This window comes from Stylophora pistillata, chromosome 3 (assembly GCF_964205215.1).
Source record: "Stylophora pistillata chromosome 3, jaStyPist1.2, whole genome shotgun sequence".
In the NCBI taxonomy this organism is placed as follows: domain Eukaryota; kingdom Metazoa; phylum Cnidaria; class Anthozoa; order Scleractinia; family Pocilloporidae; genus Stylophora; species Stylophora pistillata.
Genome location: NC_142521.1, coordinates 34,181,822 through 34,202,034, shown reverse-complemented (window position 1 = coordinate 34,202,034; position 20,213 = coordinate 34,181,822). Strand labels below are relative to the sequence as shown.

Below are 20,213 nucleotides of genomic sequence, written 5' to 3'. Positions count from 1 at the left end.
GCTATTGAGATTTTCTGAGGTTTCATTGCAAGCAATGAACTTTAAAGGTACATCGTTTGAATTCGTCTTTGGGGAGCGGTTTCATTTCACATCGTCCTAAAAGCATGTCACGCTCTTCAGCGGCGTTACATCATATTGGCCACCAGATGACGACGTTTTCATGTCAGTCTGAGTTCTGTGGCGATGAATTAATCCTGTACTTGTGCGGTCTGGCATGTGGAGGTCTAGTTATTTTGCAGTATCAATCAGCGAGGAACTTTATTTCGTGGCTTCAACTTGAATTTACCCTAATTTCACTGTCTCATCGATAGTTTGTCGCCCTAGAAGGTAATTAAGAATTATTCAGTTGTGGAGTAGTTTGAAGTCTTGCTGTGGGAGAACCAAACTTCCGCCCTTTGTTAGAGTCGCATACAATTTGCTCGTTGCAGTCGTTCATAAACTCCACAGTCATATCTACTTTTCAGCCTTTGCGACTTCTGAAACGCAAACTGCAAGAAACTTAAGATAAATGCAATTTCCTCGAGCGGGTAGAGTACGTTCTGCTTAGAAGCCGCTCTTGTCACGAGCGAAAGAGAAACATACTACATGAGTTTTCGATAATGGTGAATAAGGGCTAAATATTAGGTTTCTTTTGATATTCAGCCTACGATCAATATACGAAGACAAATGTGAAAGAGACCGTCTCGCTGTGATGCCGGCTCGGGTCTTCGCCAATTTTGCCAAGGCTTCAGTTTCAATAGCTAGCTTTAACTGTAAGGAGATTTTGTGACAGTCTTCACTCTTTTAACATATTGAGCCAACGGTCGAAGGGATTAGGTAAACAAACACTTTCAAATGTCTTAGAAATGACTCTACGCCCGTGACAGGATGAAAATATTTTTTCCTTTATCTCATAACCGAGTTAAAGGTTAACTTTCTTCGTTATTCCAGCCAATCTTGAGTTCTCATTAAGTTCTCAATATTTTTATCTTAAGAGATTTCTATGGTTCGTCGCACGAGGCATTCCGATACCTAACAGGTCATGCGTAAATGTGTAACAACCTGAATATCTCGTGTTAGCCCTAACCTGCCAAATGGCTTATATTTGTGCTGACACAGATCCTAAGCAGTTTCTTTGTAGTAGTTTAACTTTATCAATGTACAGTTTAAGAATTCTAAAGAAAGAAATCTGACTCGATCAGCGAAGTATTTCTTTAATGATTGCTATCAAGCTATATGTGAGTTCCTTAGACATGTCTATTTGCTACGAGTGCACTACTTTGATACTAGTATTTTTCCGTCAGCTAACGCCTTAAAAGCATGGAATTTCAAAGAATAAGGGTCGCTAGGTGCTTTAAGCCACCTTTTAGACGATGAGAAACAACAGAACAATTGTCTTCCTACATCTGTAGCTAACTCCACGCGTATTGTATTTACTTGCAGAGCCTAATGATGGATTCTCCCAGAGATGAAAATGACGAGCTTTGTTCAAATTACGACGATTATGAAGAAAACCCTTCAGAATTGAATGAATCACCATCTGAAGATCTAGTCTCCAGCAACACTTCTCTTACAGTTGTTTGTATATTATTCGTTACCTTATTTGAACGTCTGTCGTATTATGGGGTGGCTGCAAATCTGGTGTTTTACTGTACTGATATTCTTAATCTTTCCTCGCCACTATCCAGTTCAATCGTCTTGGCATTTCAAGGTATGAGGACTGTTAATTTTAGAACTTATCTAACATGGTATAAAAGATACTGTGGCCTACAGCTAAGGAAAGAATGGCCTTAAAATGCCAATACTGTTACCGGAGACACTGACGACGTTAACCCTTTGGCTCCCAGAAGTGATCAACATGTAACTTCTCTCTATAATATCCATACACGATCCAGCAAACAGGTAATGAGAATCCACAAGCTCATCAGTAAGAAGTTGGTACCTTGATTGAACACCAAATTCTTGTAACCAATTTACAAGGAAACGTGTATCAGCTAGAGGGGAGAATTCACAATCAGATCTTGGGAGTTAAAGGGTTAACCAATCAATTCATAAAAACCGAATCATGTTTAAAACTAAATTTAGTCGCTCCTATTAGCCCGTAGAGGCAAAACAAGCAATGATAGAAAGAATTTGGATGTAACTTAATGAGTGTTTTTGTAAGTGACACTGGTTGAGACTCGTGAAAAAGTCATGATTTGAAAATTTCTATCAGAAATTCTCAAGCCTGGCTAGTTTAAGTCTTTATTTATTCTGAATAAGTTAGAAAGTTTGCTACATCTTTACAGCCTAATCTATCAAGTCTAAGTAAGTCATCTATTTATAACAGTAATCGAGGTTATTTCAAAATTACATGAAATAAATCATGTTTTCGACCTTCGTATGAGATACAGGTAAGGAAACGAACCTCGCAAATGGGCTGCGATTGATATAATTGCAGAGAGAGGTTCTGTCTTTTTTCTTGCAAGATGTTTACTGAATTCAGTTTATCAAATTTAGCAGAGGCTACCTTTTACCTAGAACTGAGTAGACATTTTTCTCTTCTCTCTGTAAAGGAACATGCTTCGTTACTCCTATAATCGGGGGTTGGCTGGGGGACACAACAGCTGGGCGTTACAATGCCGTATATGGCAGCTTACTGGCCTACGTTAGCGGCACCGCTCTATTCACAGCTACTACTACCTCTAAACATTCAGGAGGTTATGTCTTGAGCAGATTATACCAGGTGTTATTTCTAGCTGCGTCCCTTGTCCTAATTGCAATTGCGGTGGGAGGAGTCAAGGCAAATTTGTCATTAATGGGAGCAGACCAAGTGAAAGGCAAAGGACAAAAAGTGGTGGAGAAATTCTTTGTTTGGTATTACTGGTTCATACAAGTTGGTTCGTTGCTGGCCTTCACAGCTGTGGTATACATCCAACAAAACAAGTCCTATTTCTATGGTTCCCTAATAACTGTGGCTTCAGTAGCGTGTGGAACTATTATGGTGCTGATGGGAAGAAACCATTACATAATGCATCCCCCTAGAAGCAGTGCCTTGGCCGACGCACGACGAATTTTTGCGCTTGGTATCAAAAACAAACTCTGCCGCATAAAAGATCCACTTTGGACTCACTGGCTCGACGGAGCTAAGACCACTATGGGCGGTGCCTTCTCTGGGGAAAAGGTAGAAGCTGTCAAGTCCATGGTTCGTTTTAGTCCAATAATCTTCACGTGTATCTTCTATTGGACGATATACAGTCAGGTAGGAACGGTCATGTAAACCACAGGCCTTTTAAATAAAAATCTTATTTAGTGCTATCGTAAGACTCAAAGGCTTCAAGGATAATTGTATTTAACAACGACGAAATTAGCAACCAATTTGGAAATATAACCAGATTAGGACATTCTTTCTGTCTCTTTTATTACTGAGGGGGTAGGGGAAGGGGGGCAGGTATGATGCTGTAATAAAGCGCATACTTCCCACCTCTGTGGTTCACCAGGTTTCTACTGTTTCCCAGACCTGGCGTTATATTCGCGTCAAGGTAGTAAAAATTAAAGGAGCCTGTGAAAAATTAAGGCTCCAATTAAATTTAATTTCACGTCCCCCTTGAGAAATGGGTAGATCTTTCACTTCACTTTACTTCACACTTTGCTGCGTTTCTATCGATAATCTGAAATTGCCAATTCGATTTTGTTCACTTGGATTTTTTTTCCATTTTTTTCGTAGGGTACTACAGCATTTTTATTGCAAGGCTCTTACATGAATTTGAAAGTCATTAATACGTTCCCATTTCCCGCGGCTTCACTTTCCATATTTGAAATTTTGTGTGTGTTAGTTTTGATTCCCATTATTGATCGAGTTGTCTACCCGGGCCTCCGACGCGTTGGCTTCAACTTCACTCCACTTCGTAGAATCGGCGTGGGGATGCTTTTTGCTGCTGGGTCTGTGGCCTTAGCAGGATTGATCGAAATCGAGCGAAAACGTCGCTTCGGAAGATTCTCGCAAGATGTTTTTGGTGTTAAAAAGAACGCATCGTCAATGAGTGTGTTTTATCAAGTGCCCCAGTATATCCTCCAAGGAACAAGTGAAGCTTTGGTGCCTGTATCAGGTGCGTAAGTCAACAAATTGAGCACAATTTTCCATTGTCTTAAGCCTTATTGATCATAGAAATGGCGTAAAAAATATTCAAAACTTTGCAGTGATGCGCTGGCGTAACCACGTGGTTTCACTGCAAAGTTTTTACAATAGCATTGAAGTTTCTGTGCGAGCTGAATGCGCCCAATTTTTTGGAAAAATTACGCACGCATGACATGATCGATTAGTGCTATGTAGTTTGTTTTAATTTGTGTTATGTACTGACTTCTGCAATGAAATAACAGTAAGGAATGGTTTGCATTGGACTCTCTTACCCTGAGTTGTTCTGTATTGCCCACTTATTTGTAATTTTTGTGCCGTTTGCTTCGGCATCGCAAGTATTTCTACGAGGTTGTTCACCTTTCAACTCTGCAAATCGGGAACCGGATTTCTATTTCAAAAGATTTTCCTCTGCTTTTTCTTCCATCTCGATTTAACAAATGGTAAACACCACAGCCTACGCTATGAATGTACGCTATTGCGTAATGGATGCACGTCGGAGGTTGTTTAGCACGAAAGAAGCGTAAGAGTCGCGAGTCTCTAGCTTTTTTTCGTGCTTAGCAAACCTCTAAAGCGCACCCTTAACTCAATGGTGTAGGCTGTGGTGTTTACTATTTGTTTTATAACACAACAGTGATAATAATAATAATAATAATAATAATAATAATAATAATAATAACGAATATTTATACAGGACAGCCCTTCAGTGCAGGAGCACTGTTATCAATGGGGTCTTGTCTAAATAACATAACATAAGGATAAAAACTAGAATAAGATAAGAATGACGACGCACCTAATTAAATGCCCTATGCAAAAAATTGATCTAACGACTCCGTAAATGGTACCCTACTGCTAATTTGCTTGATTTTTAAAGTAAAAAATTAAAAGCTGATGCTCCTAAAAAATAAAAACTTTTCCCGAGCAAAGTCAAGTCTCACTTTCGGCAGAGCAACGGTGGTCCCTCTGTTCCTCGTATTAAAATCGTGGGTTAACAATTTAAAATATTCTTTGAAGGACTACAAACATCGCCTTTTAGGCAATCAAAAACAAATAAACAAGCCTTACATACACTGTAGCAAAAGCCTACATACACTGTAGCAAAATAATTTCTTTTTTTATTTAGCACCGAAATCTTAGGTGACCAGAAGAAAAAAAGTCCGCGGAAACTAGTCTTTTGCATTTGCCCACGTCAGCAGCGTTCACCCATGGGCATATGGTAGGCACTGAATTGACCAATCAGAGTGTGCGCTTTGCTTTGGTTATGTTCTAACAGTTCTTCTTCAAACATTTCTCCAAGTATACTGTTCTTAAAAGTCGGAAGTTTGTTACCATCCATATCTTAGAAATTTGCAACTTTTTTACGGGATAAGTTCTTTCTACGACTAGCGGAGATTTCCGAGCGTTGCGTCACATGATACGTCAATTTTACCATCTGTAGATAGTCCTCGTCCACTGAAAACGCGAGGATTTCTACAGTTATTGTAAAAGAAAAGAAACAACAACAATTGAGAAGCGCTTGCTTTTCAAACATCTCATTGTTTAAAAGTTACTACAAAAACCCCTTTCTCGCTTTGGTGGGTTCATGACTAGCATCTATGAGCCATCCGATCATCCCTAGCCATTAGAGATGTAATTAAAGACCTTAAGATTTGAGGACATCACATCTTTTCACCTAAAAATGACATTGCGCGTGTCTATACGGCCAACAGGGTTTTTATAGTTTTGGTATGTATTTAACATGTAAGAAAGTATTCTTAAATAAAAATTGGGTTCTGACGGGTCTTCGCCCTAAAATCGAGCTTTAAACTTCCCACTTTGGCCACGCCCATTGAAGGTGGCCGTGAGTCGGGGCAAAAAAGAGATTGGGTTCTGAATGGGTCGTGACGTCAAGTCAGGAACGCGCCAAATCCCGCTAGTGGTTCATTTCACTGTTTTTTTTGTTTTTTTTTCAGTAAAGTAAAGAGTTTTCGGCGACATAAATATGGCTGATAGATGTGTTGTAAAAGTACTGCGTTTGTCAAGCACTGAGTAACAACGCGACGCTCAAGACGCTCCTGGAGTGACGTCACTCATCACCAATCTTCCCTTACATGGTCAACTTCATTAGGCGTGGCCGAAGCGGGAACTTTAAAGCTCGATTTTAGGGTGAAGAGGCGTCAGAATCAAATTTCTTTTTGAGAATACTCTTTCACAGGATAAAGAGATACCAAAACAATAAAAACCCTGTTGGCCGTATAGACTCTTTAAATACTTTCGTTTCTCTCTCAATGTGGATCTTTTCTACTCTGCATACTGCTAGTCATCATGTCTCTAGTCATCCTCAGACCTTTGAGGTCGACTGGTTACATGATGTCGCTGTTTAGAGCGACTAGTTCAAAGAGTCCATTACGATTTCTACAAACTCAGTAATTCTTACTTCGTACAATTCACTTTATACTCGTTCTCATCAATCAACTTTTTAAACGCCTACTGAGACAGAATCTCAAAATTTCATCTATCGGGGAAGAATCAGAATAAAAATGTTTAAACTTTTGTACACTGGATAAGCTTGCCTAAGAAGTAAAAGCTTTCGGCTAGACCTCTAGCTTTGATCACTTATTAGTAACCCCGCTAAAGCAGCTAGGTTGCCGGACGTGTGAGTCCATGTAGGGTCCCTGAATGCTTTTACTTTTTAGGCAAGCTTATCCTGTGTACAAAAGTTTAAATATTTTTCTTCCCTACAGAGAGATGTTATAGGGGACAGCTTACTCCAAAGCTTCTCACTTTTCCAAATCACATTTTGCAGGTCTCGAGTTTGCCTATGCTCAATCTCCACCAGAATTGCGTGGCTTAGTAATGGGTGTGTGTTGGGCAATGGTTGGCGTGGGTTACTACGTGGCGAGCTTGCTGGTGTCAATCGTCAAATATGCTTCACACGCCACTTGGTATCCTGATAACCTCAATAAAGGCACACTTGAAAACTACATGTTCCTATTAGCTGGGCTTATGTTAATCGACTTGGTGGTTTTCCTGTATTTAGCAGTGAGGTATCGCTATGTTGACCATGGAGAAGGGCCTGGAAATGATGGCCACCGCGCCCCCGGACGTGCCAGAGTTGTATCACTCGCGACAGCTGTACCCGTGAACAATGACGTCTACCCTCAGTTACTAGTTCGGTGATCGTATTATAAATGTGTTAAAAGATATGTTGTCTGTTTGGAAAACAAACGCAAGTTGCATGAGGCTGTCTGATCTTGTAGTTATTTGAAGTCTAGATGGAATAAAGCTTTGCTCATCTAGGCTTGTAGTATCTCGATCTTCAACGAGAGATCCTGTCCTTTCAGTAAAGACATCAGTCGGGCGTGGAGAGTGTATAGGATGATTTTTAAGTCCAAAACGATTTAATTCCTTTGAATAGCGTTACGTCACGAGGACTTTTCTGTTGCTTAAGGTTAATGCAGTCCTTAGAAGCTGATAGTTTCCTAGAATCAGGAGAATCCTCGGGTTTTGGACTCTCTTAGAATATTGCATAATTCAGGATCTCGACTAATGATAATAATTTCTCCGTAAGAGAAAACCGCTCCCCAACTTCGGAACAATCATAGTCTTAAATATAACTTTATTCAAAAGCCAATCTTTTAACCATGTATACCTTTACATTACGGCAGGATAAGTAAGAAAAGTGCGGGTATCAACAACGCAATAACTCCAGGTAGAGACTATTGGAACAGGATCAGCGAACTGTCTCTATTTTAATTTGCGCAGATAATTTGTACTATTGTCATATGCAACGTATTTTTGGGAATATGAAGTAATCTTTTTCTTTCATTTAAAGTTTTTCTCTCGAAAGCTATTTCACACGGCTCTAAATATCATGTGTTAAGTCCTCGTGCGCTTGATGGTGCATCCCAGCTTTCTCACTCAATTACGACATTCATAAATGTATATAAAAATATTTACCGACAAAACTCAAATTTCCAAACAACGTTTAATTGGTGCAACCGACAGGATTCAGTAATAAAGTAGCGTTAATTATTTTCGTTTTCTTTAGACTGTCTTTCTTCCCATCGGTCTGGCCAATACTGGCATCGGCATCTGTCGGTGAAATCTGATCTCTTCGGCCTACCGTCGCAAACACATCGAGTGTTCGTATCTCTATTTCCGCACACTATTGGTAGGTCTTCAACAGGCTTACATATTGAGCTTTCTTCTGTGCGAGGTACATCTATAATCCTGAGATTTTCGCGATGGTGAGGTGGCTTGCATTGTCTAAGGGCGCAAGCTCGAGCCCAGATTGGCAGCAGTGGGCCTGTTTTACAGTCAATAGTACAATGTGCAAATTTAGGATTGATGAGGTCACCTTTCTGACAAGTCCAAGGACGCACTGGATCACATCGAGTACCGTCGTCAATGCTGCAGTGCGCCAAGTTGTTCAATACTTCAACCATCTGCTCAACGTTTGTTTTAAACTTGGGGTCAAAGGCAGCCGCGAGGAGGCACTTTCGGAATTCCACATTGCAGTAACACGGTCTGTAGCTGAAAATGTTTCCTTTCTTCGGAATGCTTTCCCCACCTGCACATGTCAGCATTCGATAGCAGCACAAGTCTAACTCGTTTTTAGGCTCCACTCCTCTAGTCCTACTAAAAGTTTCTTGGGAGATATCGCAATAATATGTGACGGTCGCTAGAGACTTTACAGTCCCTGCTAAAATGCAGGCAAAGCCATCGCCTTTCTGTTCATTTCCAATCATCCATCCTACGTTTATATCATAGAGTTCGATGCAAATCTTTCCCTCGTCCAAGCAAAGTCCCGGATTAGCTTTACACTGGTTTATTCCGGGCCTGCAATTCTCTTTGTCAACAGGGCATTCACAGCGCAGTTCGGAACCCCACATTTTGCAAATCCCACGACTCACGCAGACTTTTGGAATACGACAAAGATTCACAAAATACTGACACCTGTGGAAGTTAGGGAATAGTGGAATTTAAGTAGATGTTAATACAAAAAAATAGCTGTAATCTTATTTAGTATAATTTCAAAGCTGAGCAAAGAGTTTCCAGCGATCTGATTGGTCGAGCGGTTCCTTATATGACGCTATCTAAACCGCTCCACGCGGTTTATATAAAATGTTAAAATAAAATGTTAATAAATATTACTAAAATGTTATGATTTTAGAAATTTCTCTGTTGTTCAGCTCTGAAATTATACTAAAACAATTATTCGCCTCAGGTTCGGTGAATATTGTCGAATAATCCCCCCCGACTTCGTCTCGGGGATTATTCGACGATATTCACCTCACCTTCGGTGAATAATTGATAAAATAGTCAGAGGTCCACTAACTCACATTTTGTATGCAGTTCGTCATGCATCCTGAGCAGGTGGGCAATCATTAAGAGAGGGGATGTGTTAATTTCCTCGCCACTCCTCCCTCGCCTCTTATTCTACCCGTTCCCATAAACCGACCGTTTAGAACAAGCTACATCATTTTTTCCCATTAAGCAGAGAACGCGGAGTATGCCACACAAACTTAACGCAGAACTTCAAACGGTGAAAGTAAAAGTTACCCCATCCCTTCAAATCTTATTTCAGCGTGCCCCTGCTCTTTAGCCAGTCACACACCTACACCTGTTCCTCAACCATTGTGTTCCATATGCGTTGCTTTCCGCGGGAGCATCGCACACACATCGAGTTCCGTGTTCTCCGCAAAGAAAGCTACCCTGTAGACTTAGTCTAGTGGGTACACAGCGGGGCTCTCCTTGACTCGGCCCGACATTCCGCCTGTGAAACATGTTGGGATCCGGAACAACGGGAAAGCATTTGTATCCATAACTCATTTGAAATCTATTCAACAAAGAATGAAACACGTTCCCACTGAATTCTAAATTACAAGTGGCGACTCTTGGATCGATCAAGTCTCCTGTGTCGCAGTTTTTCTTCAATGGATTGCAGCTGTTCTTGAGCGGCAAAATGAATTGGTTTCTCAGAGCTACACACTGTATGAGGCCTGGATTTTTATCGCAAACCGTGACGCTGGTAGAAGAAGCAATCAAAGGAATAAGAAGAAACTGAAGTACACTATGAATTTTGATTTGCATTGTGCAATTATTTTTTCTCTTTCGAGGAAAGCTTTTCAATTAAATGCGTCATCAAAGGGGTCGATTTTCATGCGCGCGCTCATACGATAACAACTAACGCTATGTCTAGATTTCTGGTTCCAAGGTCTCAACGAGGTGAACCATCAACCATCAAATTTCCAAGATATGACTCATCAACCGTCAAAAAATGAAAAACTTTTCCCGTCACTCGTCAATAAAGCCGACAAAAATGAACCAACCAAGCCAAGGCATGCTTTACTGACCAGCAATAGGCTTGGACATTCATACATAATATTAATTTTGTGTGTGGGTCGTTTTCATCAGATTTACAGCTACAGGACAAATCCCTCTGGAGACTCTTTCGGTGTCGTTAAACGTTGGCCATATATCTAAGAAGGGTTTTGTTTAACCTTATGAAGCCCAGCGTCCAATATATCGGACAGCAATGTAACTTACATTTCCTTTTAACAGCAGTCTTCCCTCAATCGCTACCAGTCTCCAAACGATTATACGATTAATCTAGCCAAAAAATCACAGGTCATTTCACATCAACAGCTCACTTAGCCGTCGCTGTTTATCACACAGTTGAAACACTTTTTTTTAACTTAGGGTAAAACCTGATCGAACTGCACTGCAAATATGTGGTTGCGAGAAGAGGTCAATTTAAAAAAAAATCTTACAAGTTTTCCTTTAGACTAACAGACTTCTGAGGGGAGTTTTATAATAAAATCATAACATTATTTTTAAACTTGGTTTAGTTTGCTAAAATGCTCACGAAATCGTCTTTATTCATTCACTCAATCTTTCATCAATTCATTCATTTATTCGATATTCACTCTTTTATTCACTTATTCTTTCTATTTTTCACTCGCTTACCATCTATTCATAAAATGTATGTGAAAGCGGAGATCAGAGACGATGAAAAACACATCCTGGAGTCGGGACTAAGTTCACGCAATTTTCGAAAAGGTTGCAAGAGGAGAGCTGGAAAGGAAAAAGTTTTGCCTCAAGAAATCAGATATTCAAGGTAGGATATTTACTTAAAATCAAGAATTCTGTGCGTTTTTCATGAAGGACTGGGTATGAATGGTAAAAGTACGCATGTGCAACTTTCCCACGTGACGCCGGTAAGAGGAATATAGCAGTAAATTTCAGCCACTTTGAGAAAGTTAGTATGGCTTCTGGTGACGAGATACCGGCGAAAGATCCAAAGGAACAAAGTAAAGAAGAGGTAAGAATTCGAAGAGTCCATCTAATTTATTGTGGTAAATGAAGAGGGGTTTTATTCCGCGAAATCTATGATTTATCCGTCATGAAAAGTTACTAAACTACGACTTCATTTCCCGCAAACAGGTCAATTTATGAAACTATATTTCTTTTACTTGCGACTGTAAATGGACGTTATATATTTGGTAAATTAAAATTTTGAATATATTTTTGGGATAGCTAATTATATTTCCCAACTTCAGATGAGATTTCGACTGTTTTCTCGATATTTTGCCCTGACTAGGAAGGAGCTAAATACGTCTCACCCAACTAAGCAAGATCTATTGATAAGCCTAATTCGTGAGGTTCATTTTTCGTTCAGTTTGAGTTTTTTTTGTTGTTTGAACTACCAGATAAAGATATTTTAGACAAAATTGCAGCTGGCTTTGTTGAGAGAAAGTAATTATAATCGTGATATATCGGGTCAAACACCATTGAAACCCATATACAGTTCGCGTACGTTACATAACTGGAGGTTATCTAACGTTCTCGTTGTTATTTGAGAGAGTTTGGTCATCTATGGATTCTTGTTTTCGAAATCACTATCCAACCGAACTGTTTTGCTTAGGAAAGAGTCTGGGCCATGAGTTAAAACAGAATCTAATTTGTATCTTATCCGTTAACTGCCAGCTTACGTGTATGTATATTAAGTCAATAAACTACTACGGTGGCGTAGGGGATAATGCAAGTGACAAGCAGATTGTACAAAAGTCAAACTTAAAATAAAAGAGTGATTGAAAAGTAAGGGTGTCATCTACTCAAAATCAGTTTGTCTTTGCTAATTGTTCAACTATTGCATTGATATTCTCAGTCATTACTTGAATGGCTGGAATATCTCAACAAGCCTTGCAAACTAGAAAAAGGAAAAAGAAACTGAGGGGGGGGGAGAGGAGGGGAACATGTTTGTCAGTCAATTAGAATGTGTGATTTACTGAAACTTACTCAGTGACATCAAGAAAAACTCTCATTTTTTTCTTGTAAAAGGCTTGTTATATCTTAAGGGAGCACTCAGAATTTTTTCTTTTTAACTTGTCATTCTCACCTGGTCAATGATAAGCCGGTAGGATTGTTACCTTTGATGTAGGTTTTTGCAGTGGTAATTGATTCTCGTTCAAAGGAAAGTTGCAATTGTGTTAATTGTGCATTTAACAGGATCATAACCCTATTGCATGGAGGTATCTTGATATTCAGTTGGTGCTGTTTTTATTAAAGGCATGGGATTCCTAAATTTCTTCATTTGAGTCGTACCAGTAGTCAGGAAAAAGGTGCCTGGATTTAATTCTTTAAGGAAAACACAGTTTGTTGTGTAGCAAAGCCCACATTGTAGGTCCTTATACCCAACTCAAAGATCATCAAGGGAAATACTGAGTGAGCAATTTTGCTTACTTTTAAGGATTCTCTTTTTTTTTTATTTTGAGCAGGAGAAAGCTAAAGATGGACAGTCAACAGAAGATGGTGCTTCAGTTCCACTGCCTGAGTATGTGAAGCATCCATTGCAAAATAAATGGGCTCTGTGGTTTTTCAAAAATGATAAGACAAAATCCTGGAAAGCAAATCTTCGCCAAGTAACATCTTTTGATACTGTATCCTTTGATACTGTGTTGCCATTATGATAAGTACTTGATTTGTTATGGCATACAACTGTCCCTTATTTCAACTGAAAGTCAAAGCTTTTTTCTCATATATTTCCTCAAAAATTAAATCATAGTAATCCCTAAATATATATCCTAAATATATATATATTTAACTGCATAAAGACAGTGCACACTGTTTCGACCTATGTGGGTCTCATCAGTGCAGTGCAGACACTGGGCCAAGCTCTGGAATAAACCATTGCCTGGGCGCTACACTTGTGGGACCAAGTGCAGACATGTTGCCATGCGAGAGTGCTCAAATCATAACTAAGGTGATGAGCTTCGCCCGAAGGCTAAGTGCATGGCAACCCCAGTGTAGAGTGCTCAATCGCAAGGTAGCCAAAAGGCAAAGCCAAGCGAGAGCTATATATATATATATATATATATACGGTATATATATATTCAGCTTGCACTAGAATATTCTAGTGATATTCTCCAATTTTGAAAAGTTGTGTCTGTTAAAACGATTGTGTCAAGTATAAGTTCAGTTCATATGAGAGAGCTTTTCACTTTTTTAGAAAGATTTACCATTGATTAACTTGTGACACCAAGCCTTACAGAGAATTCTTTATAAGATCAGCTCTTCTACACTGTTGTGAACTTTTTGGAAGCTGCCTTTTAGGGGATTTTTCTTGTGCACTGCATTTGGCAAACTGCAACAAGATAGCATCAGTGCAAAAAATAATGAATTTTATTTTTCCCCATGACAATATTTGTGTCTTGGGACACACTTTTTCCAAGAACTTTGCTCCAGAGAAGTTGATCACTTCCTGGGACAGTTCCAAGGACCACATATCCCTGGATATTTCATGTCACTAATGTACACTGTTATACAAACAGTACAATGTGTTAAAAAGCAAAGTAGCTAAAGCCACCAGTTGTCCTTTCATGTTTGTACAAGCGCTTTGTATATTTTTCAATTAACCATTGCTCTTTTGTGTATTGTGTATTCATTTGTGGAAAATATTGTCAACTTGTTTTATAAACTGTTTCCCTTGACTCATTCCTTTACCTTTTATCAAAAAGGTGGAAGATTTTTGGGGGTAAGATGGTGTTTATTTTGTTCACTTTACTATTGTAAGTCTACATGTTTGTCAAAGACATGGAAAACTTGATATTCACCTTTCTGAAATTGTTTGTGAAAGAAAGGCTGGTAGCTTCTCATATGTTCTGTTTAATGGTACATACAAGACACAGGTTATTAATATGTTGTGTGCATAATGGTTTCATTCATCAATGAAGATTGGGCTTCAGCAGTTACTGGTTTCTTTTTACAATCATTTTTTTCAATAACTGCTCACAAACAGGTTTAGGTTAGCTTTTGGAACCATTTTTAATAGACCAGTGTGGACACAAATATGCTTTAGCAAAAAATAAATTGCAGCAAAACACAGATTTATTTTGCACGAGTGGACTATTATTGGTTGGCAGTTATTTGAAGTTTTAGAAAGTGCTCTCATTTGTTAAAAAGAAGAAAAAATTATTGAATCACAATAGATACCTCTTACAAACCAAGTGTGAGGTTTGTAATGTAAGTTAGAGACCAAGTTTTTTTCCGCTCAGATTTATGGGTGAGCAGACCATAAATTCGAGAGGAGCAAAACTTTGTTCCATAACTTACGTGATGGACCAAGAAAACACGGTCAATCAGGGCTCAACACTAACTTTTCAATTTACTAGCCAAGTGGCTATAGTGATGTCTTGGATGTTATGACAATTTCAGTTTGTTCAGTAGCCAAACTGGCTAGTGGAAATCAAAAACCTCTAGCCAAAACTGAATCTCTACTAGTCTGGGCTAGTGGGCTAGTGGGCTACTGTTAGTGTCAAGCCCTGTTAATAATATACTGATTATATCTGTGGGTTCAAGTAGATAGGGAAGGTGTCAGTTTTAATAATCTTTTGGGCTGTGCAGTGAAATAAAGCCCACAAAAATTGACCAATCCAAGCACATGCGTTACCCCATAGATATGATACAATTGTCAGCTATACTTTAAATTGTTGCATTTCTTATCTAGAATTGTCTCTTGCTTTTTAAAAATTTGCCTGTTTTTTTTATTACAAGGGTTTACAACCATATACAAGCTGCAAGCAAATTGCAGTCTGGATGTGATTATTCATTGTTTAAGGTACATGATTTGGTTATATCATATGTCTATTCCCCTACTTTGCCAACTGTATCTTACATATTTGGTTATTGATTTGTTCATGAATATCTTTATGCTATTGTTTGTCTACCTACTTCCTCATACATTTATTTGTCTATTCATTCAATAGGCCATTTTACAGTTGTGTACTTAGTTGCCAAGCCTTTGATTCAGAGTGAGGCTGTAGTCGACCTTGTCATGATAGAGACCTGTATCTAGTTAGCACGATAACAAAGTGATTTACATTTGAAAGGCAACAAGGTTTGTATCATAACAAGGTCACCCCTAGCCTCACTCCCATTAAAAGGCTTGGCAACCAAGGCCACAACTGTAAAAGGGACTATTACCCAAGTAGATAAAGGGAGTAAGTTTCTAAAGAAAATATGGTGCTGTGCCAGTGGGGGTAACAAGGTCATTTGGTAATGTCAACTAAGTTGAAATTCTAATTTGGCCATCGAAAGCTGACATTTCAAGTGTTAGCCCTTCGTCAGAGCGAATGCCAAAGGGCTAACGCTCGAAACGTCAGTTTGTTACCCAAGTTGTTTAATTTACATGACTGAATGTGCTCTCACATTGAAATGGCTTTAAGTTCTACTCATTTTCAAATAAGCATTTGGTGATTTCATGAAATGATTGCTTGAAACAGAACAATAAAAGGTCCCAATTTATAGCCAAGTGGTTTTCTTCTATGATTTGCATTGGTGAAGTTGATTTTACAAGTTGGAAGTTTGGAGTCTTGGCCTATAGCGTGGATCAGCTTATAGCCAATTAAGTAAATTATAGTAATAAAAGTTTAATCCCTGTCAAATGCATAAGAATGTCATAAAGACAGATGTAAAATGATACCATACAAGGTGTTTATATTCACACTCCTCTTTTAAGGATCTGAATTTCTGCAGATCTACTTTATACTAAAGGGTTAACTTATTTCTCTGCCTTTTTCTGCCTCACCCCTCAGGAAGGAATTGAGCCTATGTGGGAAGACGAGAGAAACAAACAAGGGGGACGGTGGCTTATAAACACACAGAAAAATTTTAGGCAGCATGAACTGGACAGATTATGGCTTGAAACAGTAAGGATTGAATGAAATAGGAAATATTTGTGTTTAAGTGATGTTTTTTTCTTTAGTTTTATTTTTCCTTTTCAAGGAGCTATCTATGGATTTTTTTTGTGCCATGTGAAACAGATTTCAAGTATACATTATTATATTATGCATAAGGCACAGCTTTCAAGTAGTTAACAATATGGATGCAAGGAAGACTGGATTAGGGTGGAAATTTAACAACCTCCACACTATAGCAGTGGCATATCCAACTAAACTATTGGAAGAGTAGAAACTCACTTTCCTCAAGGTAGACTTGTTCTAAAATATCAAGCAGATCTAAAAGGTGCCTAAAGCCACTAGGCTAAGACATTGGCTAGGTTTCATTTTTTCCTTATAACTGGGTGTTGAGGATAGAAGATTATCTAGTTTGGCTGATTGTCAAGATTCTCACCGGTACATGTCTATTAAGTACTTGTACTTGACAACATTATGGTTGAATTCCTTGTTTTCTTTTTTTTTTTTTTTTTTGTCACACAGTTGATGCTCCTCATTGGAGAGTCTTTTGGTGAATACTCTGAGAATGTGTGTGGAGCTGTAGTTCAAATTCGTCAAAAGGGAGATAAACTGGCCATATGGACTGGCAATGCATTAGATCAAGATGCCAACTTAAGTATAGGGTAGGTGTATTGACTTTATGCTTCTGTCTGTCTCAGCAATTCCCTTTTTATTTTCAGAATTTATATATTTTATCTCTTATTGAAGTAATGAAAAAAAAATGTGTCTTTGACAGACCACTCTACTACTCTTTTAACTTCTTTTGTCTGCTAGCTGCATGTAACTACAGTCTGATTTAATAGAATGTTTAGGAGTGATAGAGCAATATTACACAATGTATATAAGTTATTACACCTTTTCAACTACCCAAAGACATGTAGTCTACCCAAAATTGTTCCTTTTGCAATGGGAACCTTTAAAAGTCAATTGTAACTGCAAAAAAGGATCACTAATGCTGAGATGCTGAGTTTTTTGGCTTGTTATGTTTTATTTTTTTGTAGTTCCTTTCTTCAGTTTGATGTATATAAACTGTTATAACGTTGTCTTGCTGTGTTCTTTGTTTGTTTGTTTTTTTTGTCATTAACTGCCAGTGAGAGAAGCTTTAAAGAGTTTGTGAACCTATTGAATAGCTGAATATTGATTTGTTTTCCTTTCCGGCTCCCTCAAGGGAATCTCAGTAAGCATTGTTTCTTTTCTTTTTCAGACGTAAATTTAAGGAGCGTCTTAATCTTCCTCCCAAGGTAGTTATAGGTTATCAGGTAAGAAAAACCATAGATGGTCTGCAATTTGTGCTCTTCCTTCCATGTATGTAGGTCAGATAGTCACTTTGGGTAAAGGGCCAGGAAAGAAACTTGGATCAGAAAGATTAGAGAAGAAGGATATTGCATGTTGCCTTAAAGTAAACAGTTAGGGAGTGAAGGTTTACAGTTGATCAAAAACACAATTATTGAAGTGGTTGTAGCTATTATTACCTTGCTAAGTTAGCCAACTGTTCCTTACAGTTGGTAGATAATGGCTATGAGGAAACTAAAGCGAAGCCAAAGTCCCCTCCCCACCCCCCACCCCTTCCTTCTCAAGGAGATTCTTGATTACTGGACTTGAAAGATGGGTGAAAATGAAACTTAGCTACTATAGCTTTAGTATTATGTTGTTGCATTCTGTTTTTTTTTTTATTTGTTTGTTTGTTTGTTTATTTATCTTTATTTATTTTTTTTTGTTCTGTTTATTTTTCCCTAAAAATAAAAAAAAGTCAATTGTGATTTTGGTGGTAATAGCTCTCTTTTATGTCTTAACTAGTTACAATGAAGTAATTGTAATGCACTATACTAGTGATGGCCCCCACAAAGACTACATATATTAAAGCATCTTTTGCAAATGAGTGCACTATAATTTATGTACTTTGATTTGATGGTTTTGTAGGCTCACGAAGATACTATGACCAAGACAGGATCAACTACGAAATCAATGTTCTCATTATGATTGTTAAAGAACTGCTTATAGACACTGTCAGAATAATTATCTGATATTTTAAGAAAACTTTTAGAATTTATTCTATTTAAGAGAGCTTACAGGCTTTCAGAGCCATTTTCCCTGCTCATGAGCTCGAGTTTCACCTTCTGACCGTTGTGTGAAGGGAAAACACTAGACAATTCATAAAGCATTACTTAGTTTTGCACTGACTTGTGACTTACCTGAATTTAGCATTTTAAAGATTAAAACATTATGAGGACACAAAGGAGAACATTATGATAAAAATAAGATTTACTTGCTCGTGTAACCATAAGTAGTGTCCTTTCTCCACACAACAGTCAGGTATAAGTTGTAAAGACTTAGCTCCATAAGGCTCTTGGTGTGAGAGGTAAAAATAAGAGGAGGCTGTATTATCGTACAGGGTATACTGTACAGTTTCCTAGAAGTTATGATCGTGTATGAAATCTATGTGCGATTCTTTGACACTGATGCTCAAAGATGTTCTTTAGTTGACAAAATACCGGAGGACTGGTATCTTCATTTGTTATTATAGCTTGTTTGCATCTACTCTCTCCTTAATTTATAGCGCATGTCTAACACTGCTTGGTGTTTGATGTTGCATTGCATGTTGTAGTTGATAGTTAAAGTCAACCAAATGTGCCCAAGTGCCTGTCAGCTTCTGATATTTTCCTTATACTTAGCCAGTTATGTTTTAAGACTATGGGTGGCACTTCGTAATTTACACGCATTTTCTCACTATAGTAATAAGAAAAATATATATTTCTTGGGCCTCAAATTAGAATTTAAACTCGAGAAGTGTTATGTTACTGCCATAGAATTAGATAACAACTTTTACTTTTCATTTGCAAGGGTTGATTAGATTAGGTCATCATACATTATTTTAAGTTGTGATTACATAATGGTAATGTTCTATGCCCTAATAATTCGATTACTTGAACAAAAGTTTCTATTCAAGAGACAACCTATCCGTTTAATTTTCCTTTAACCCTTCCGGGGTTGGTTTTGATATATTTTGAGGAACCTTGCTGGTCCTTGGAAACAAACTTAACGGCTGTTTTCATGTTTATATTTTTGGATTATTCAAAGTGATTATCTTTTAGAGCCTGTGACTTTGTAGGAGAACAAAAGTGAAACAATTTCCATTTTTAAACAAAAGTGAAACAGACTTATTTAAATCTTAGAAGTGAGTTGAAATTAACTTTAAACGATACTGTGTGATCCAACCGTGACCGAGCCTCGGTTCAAGAGGGTAGGATACTGAGCACATAACTCCAAACTCTTTCGCGTTATAGTTCAAACTATTTCGAAAGATTGCCTTATTATTAAATTATGCATAGTCGCTTTCGTGTAGGTGTCAGTTAAACCACTGTTTATGAAAAAGAACATATACCGTATTCTATACAGCCTTGGATAGAATGTAATCTTTGCATGCAAGTGATTTATATTAATTTAAATTTAGAGTAAGTAATCGTTTTATTGAGTCTGTGTGTAAAATTATTTTGAACAATTAACGCGATTTAATTTCGAGGCTCGTTTGCCGGATTCTTAAAGAAGACTAAACTAGTCTAGTGTTTTGTTTCATCTCTGGGCATATAATTAGCTTTGTTGTTGAAATAAGGCGTCATGGTCGTAGTATTTGCTATTAAAATTTTTAAATAGCTGTTCTTAGTGAGAAGTGCTTGAGTTTCTTCATCTCATCAATTGATACCCAGGTCGTTCCAGTCTCCCCAGTTTTCGAGACCTTGAGAGGGATCATCTCCCTCACAGCCGTTATTTGGTTACGCTGGGAAAGGTGCTCAAAACGAGATTAACTATATTAGAAGCAGTAAAAAAAAAAAACCGCCAACGAATTGTGACGCGCTGCTGTCCAAAATTGACCAATTTGCGAATTTCCTCTTCCGCTGGTTGAC

General features: G+C 38.1%; 3 protein-coding genes across 3 annotated transcripts; 2 read left to right on the top strand and 1 right to left on the bottom strand.

Annotated features, from left to right (window-relative positions):
* The first annotated feature begins 150 nt into the window (after positions 1-150).
* On the top strand, positions 151-7,371 carry LOC148735755 (solute carrier family 15 member 4-like). Its single transcript, XM_088752026.1, has 5 exons — positions 151-327; positions 1,423-1,690; positions 2,535-3,220; positions 3,686-4,067; positions 6,879-7,371. The coding sequence occupies exons 2-5, from the start codon at positions 1,429-1,431 to the stop codon at positions 7,250-7,252; spliced, it is 1,704 nt and encodes a 567-aa protein (XP_088608152.1). The 5' UTR covers positions 151-327; positions 1,423-1,428; the 3' UTR covers positions 7,253-7,371.
* A 670-nt stretch (positions 7,372-8,041) lies between these two features.
* On the bottom strand, positions 8,042-10,209 carry LOC111331688 (uncharacterized). The gene is made up of 2 exons (XM_022936846.2): positions 9,693-10,209; positions 8,042-9,031 (listed from the first exon to the last, which is right to left on the bottom strand). Exons 1-2 carry the CDS (start codon positions 10,166-10,168, stop codon positions 8,101-8,103), a joined length of 1,407 nt encoding a protein of 468 aa, XP_022792581.1. The 5' UTR covers positions 10,169-10,209; the 3' UTR covers positions 8,042-8,100.
* A 1,053-nt stretch (positions 10,210-11,262) lies between these two features.
* On the top strand, positions 11,263-19,967 carry LOC111331692 (eukaryotic translation initiation factor 4E). Its single transcript, XM_022936851.2, has 8 exons — positions 11,263-11,399; positions 12,856-13,017; positions 14,095-14,111; positions 15,131-15,194; positions 16,171-16,284; positions 16,795-16,934; positions 17,516-17,570; positions 18,232-19,967. The coding sequence occupies exons 1-8, from the start codon at positions 11,343-11,345 to the stop codon at positions 18,289-18,291; spliced, it is 669 nt and encodes a 222-aa protein (XP_022792586.1). The 5' UTR covers positions 11,263-11,342; the 3' UTR covers positions 18,292-19,967.
* Positions 19,968-20,213: the final 246 nt, after the last annotated feature.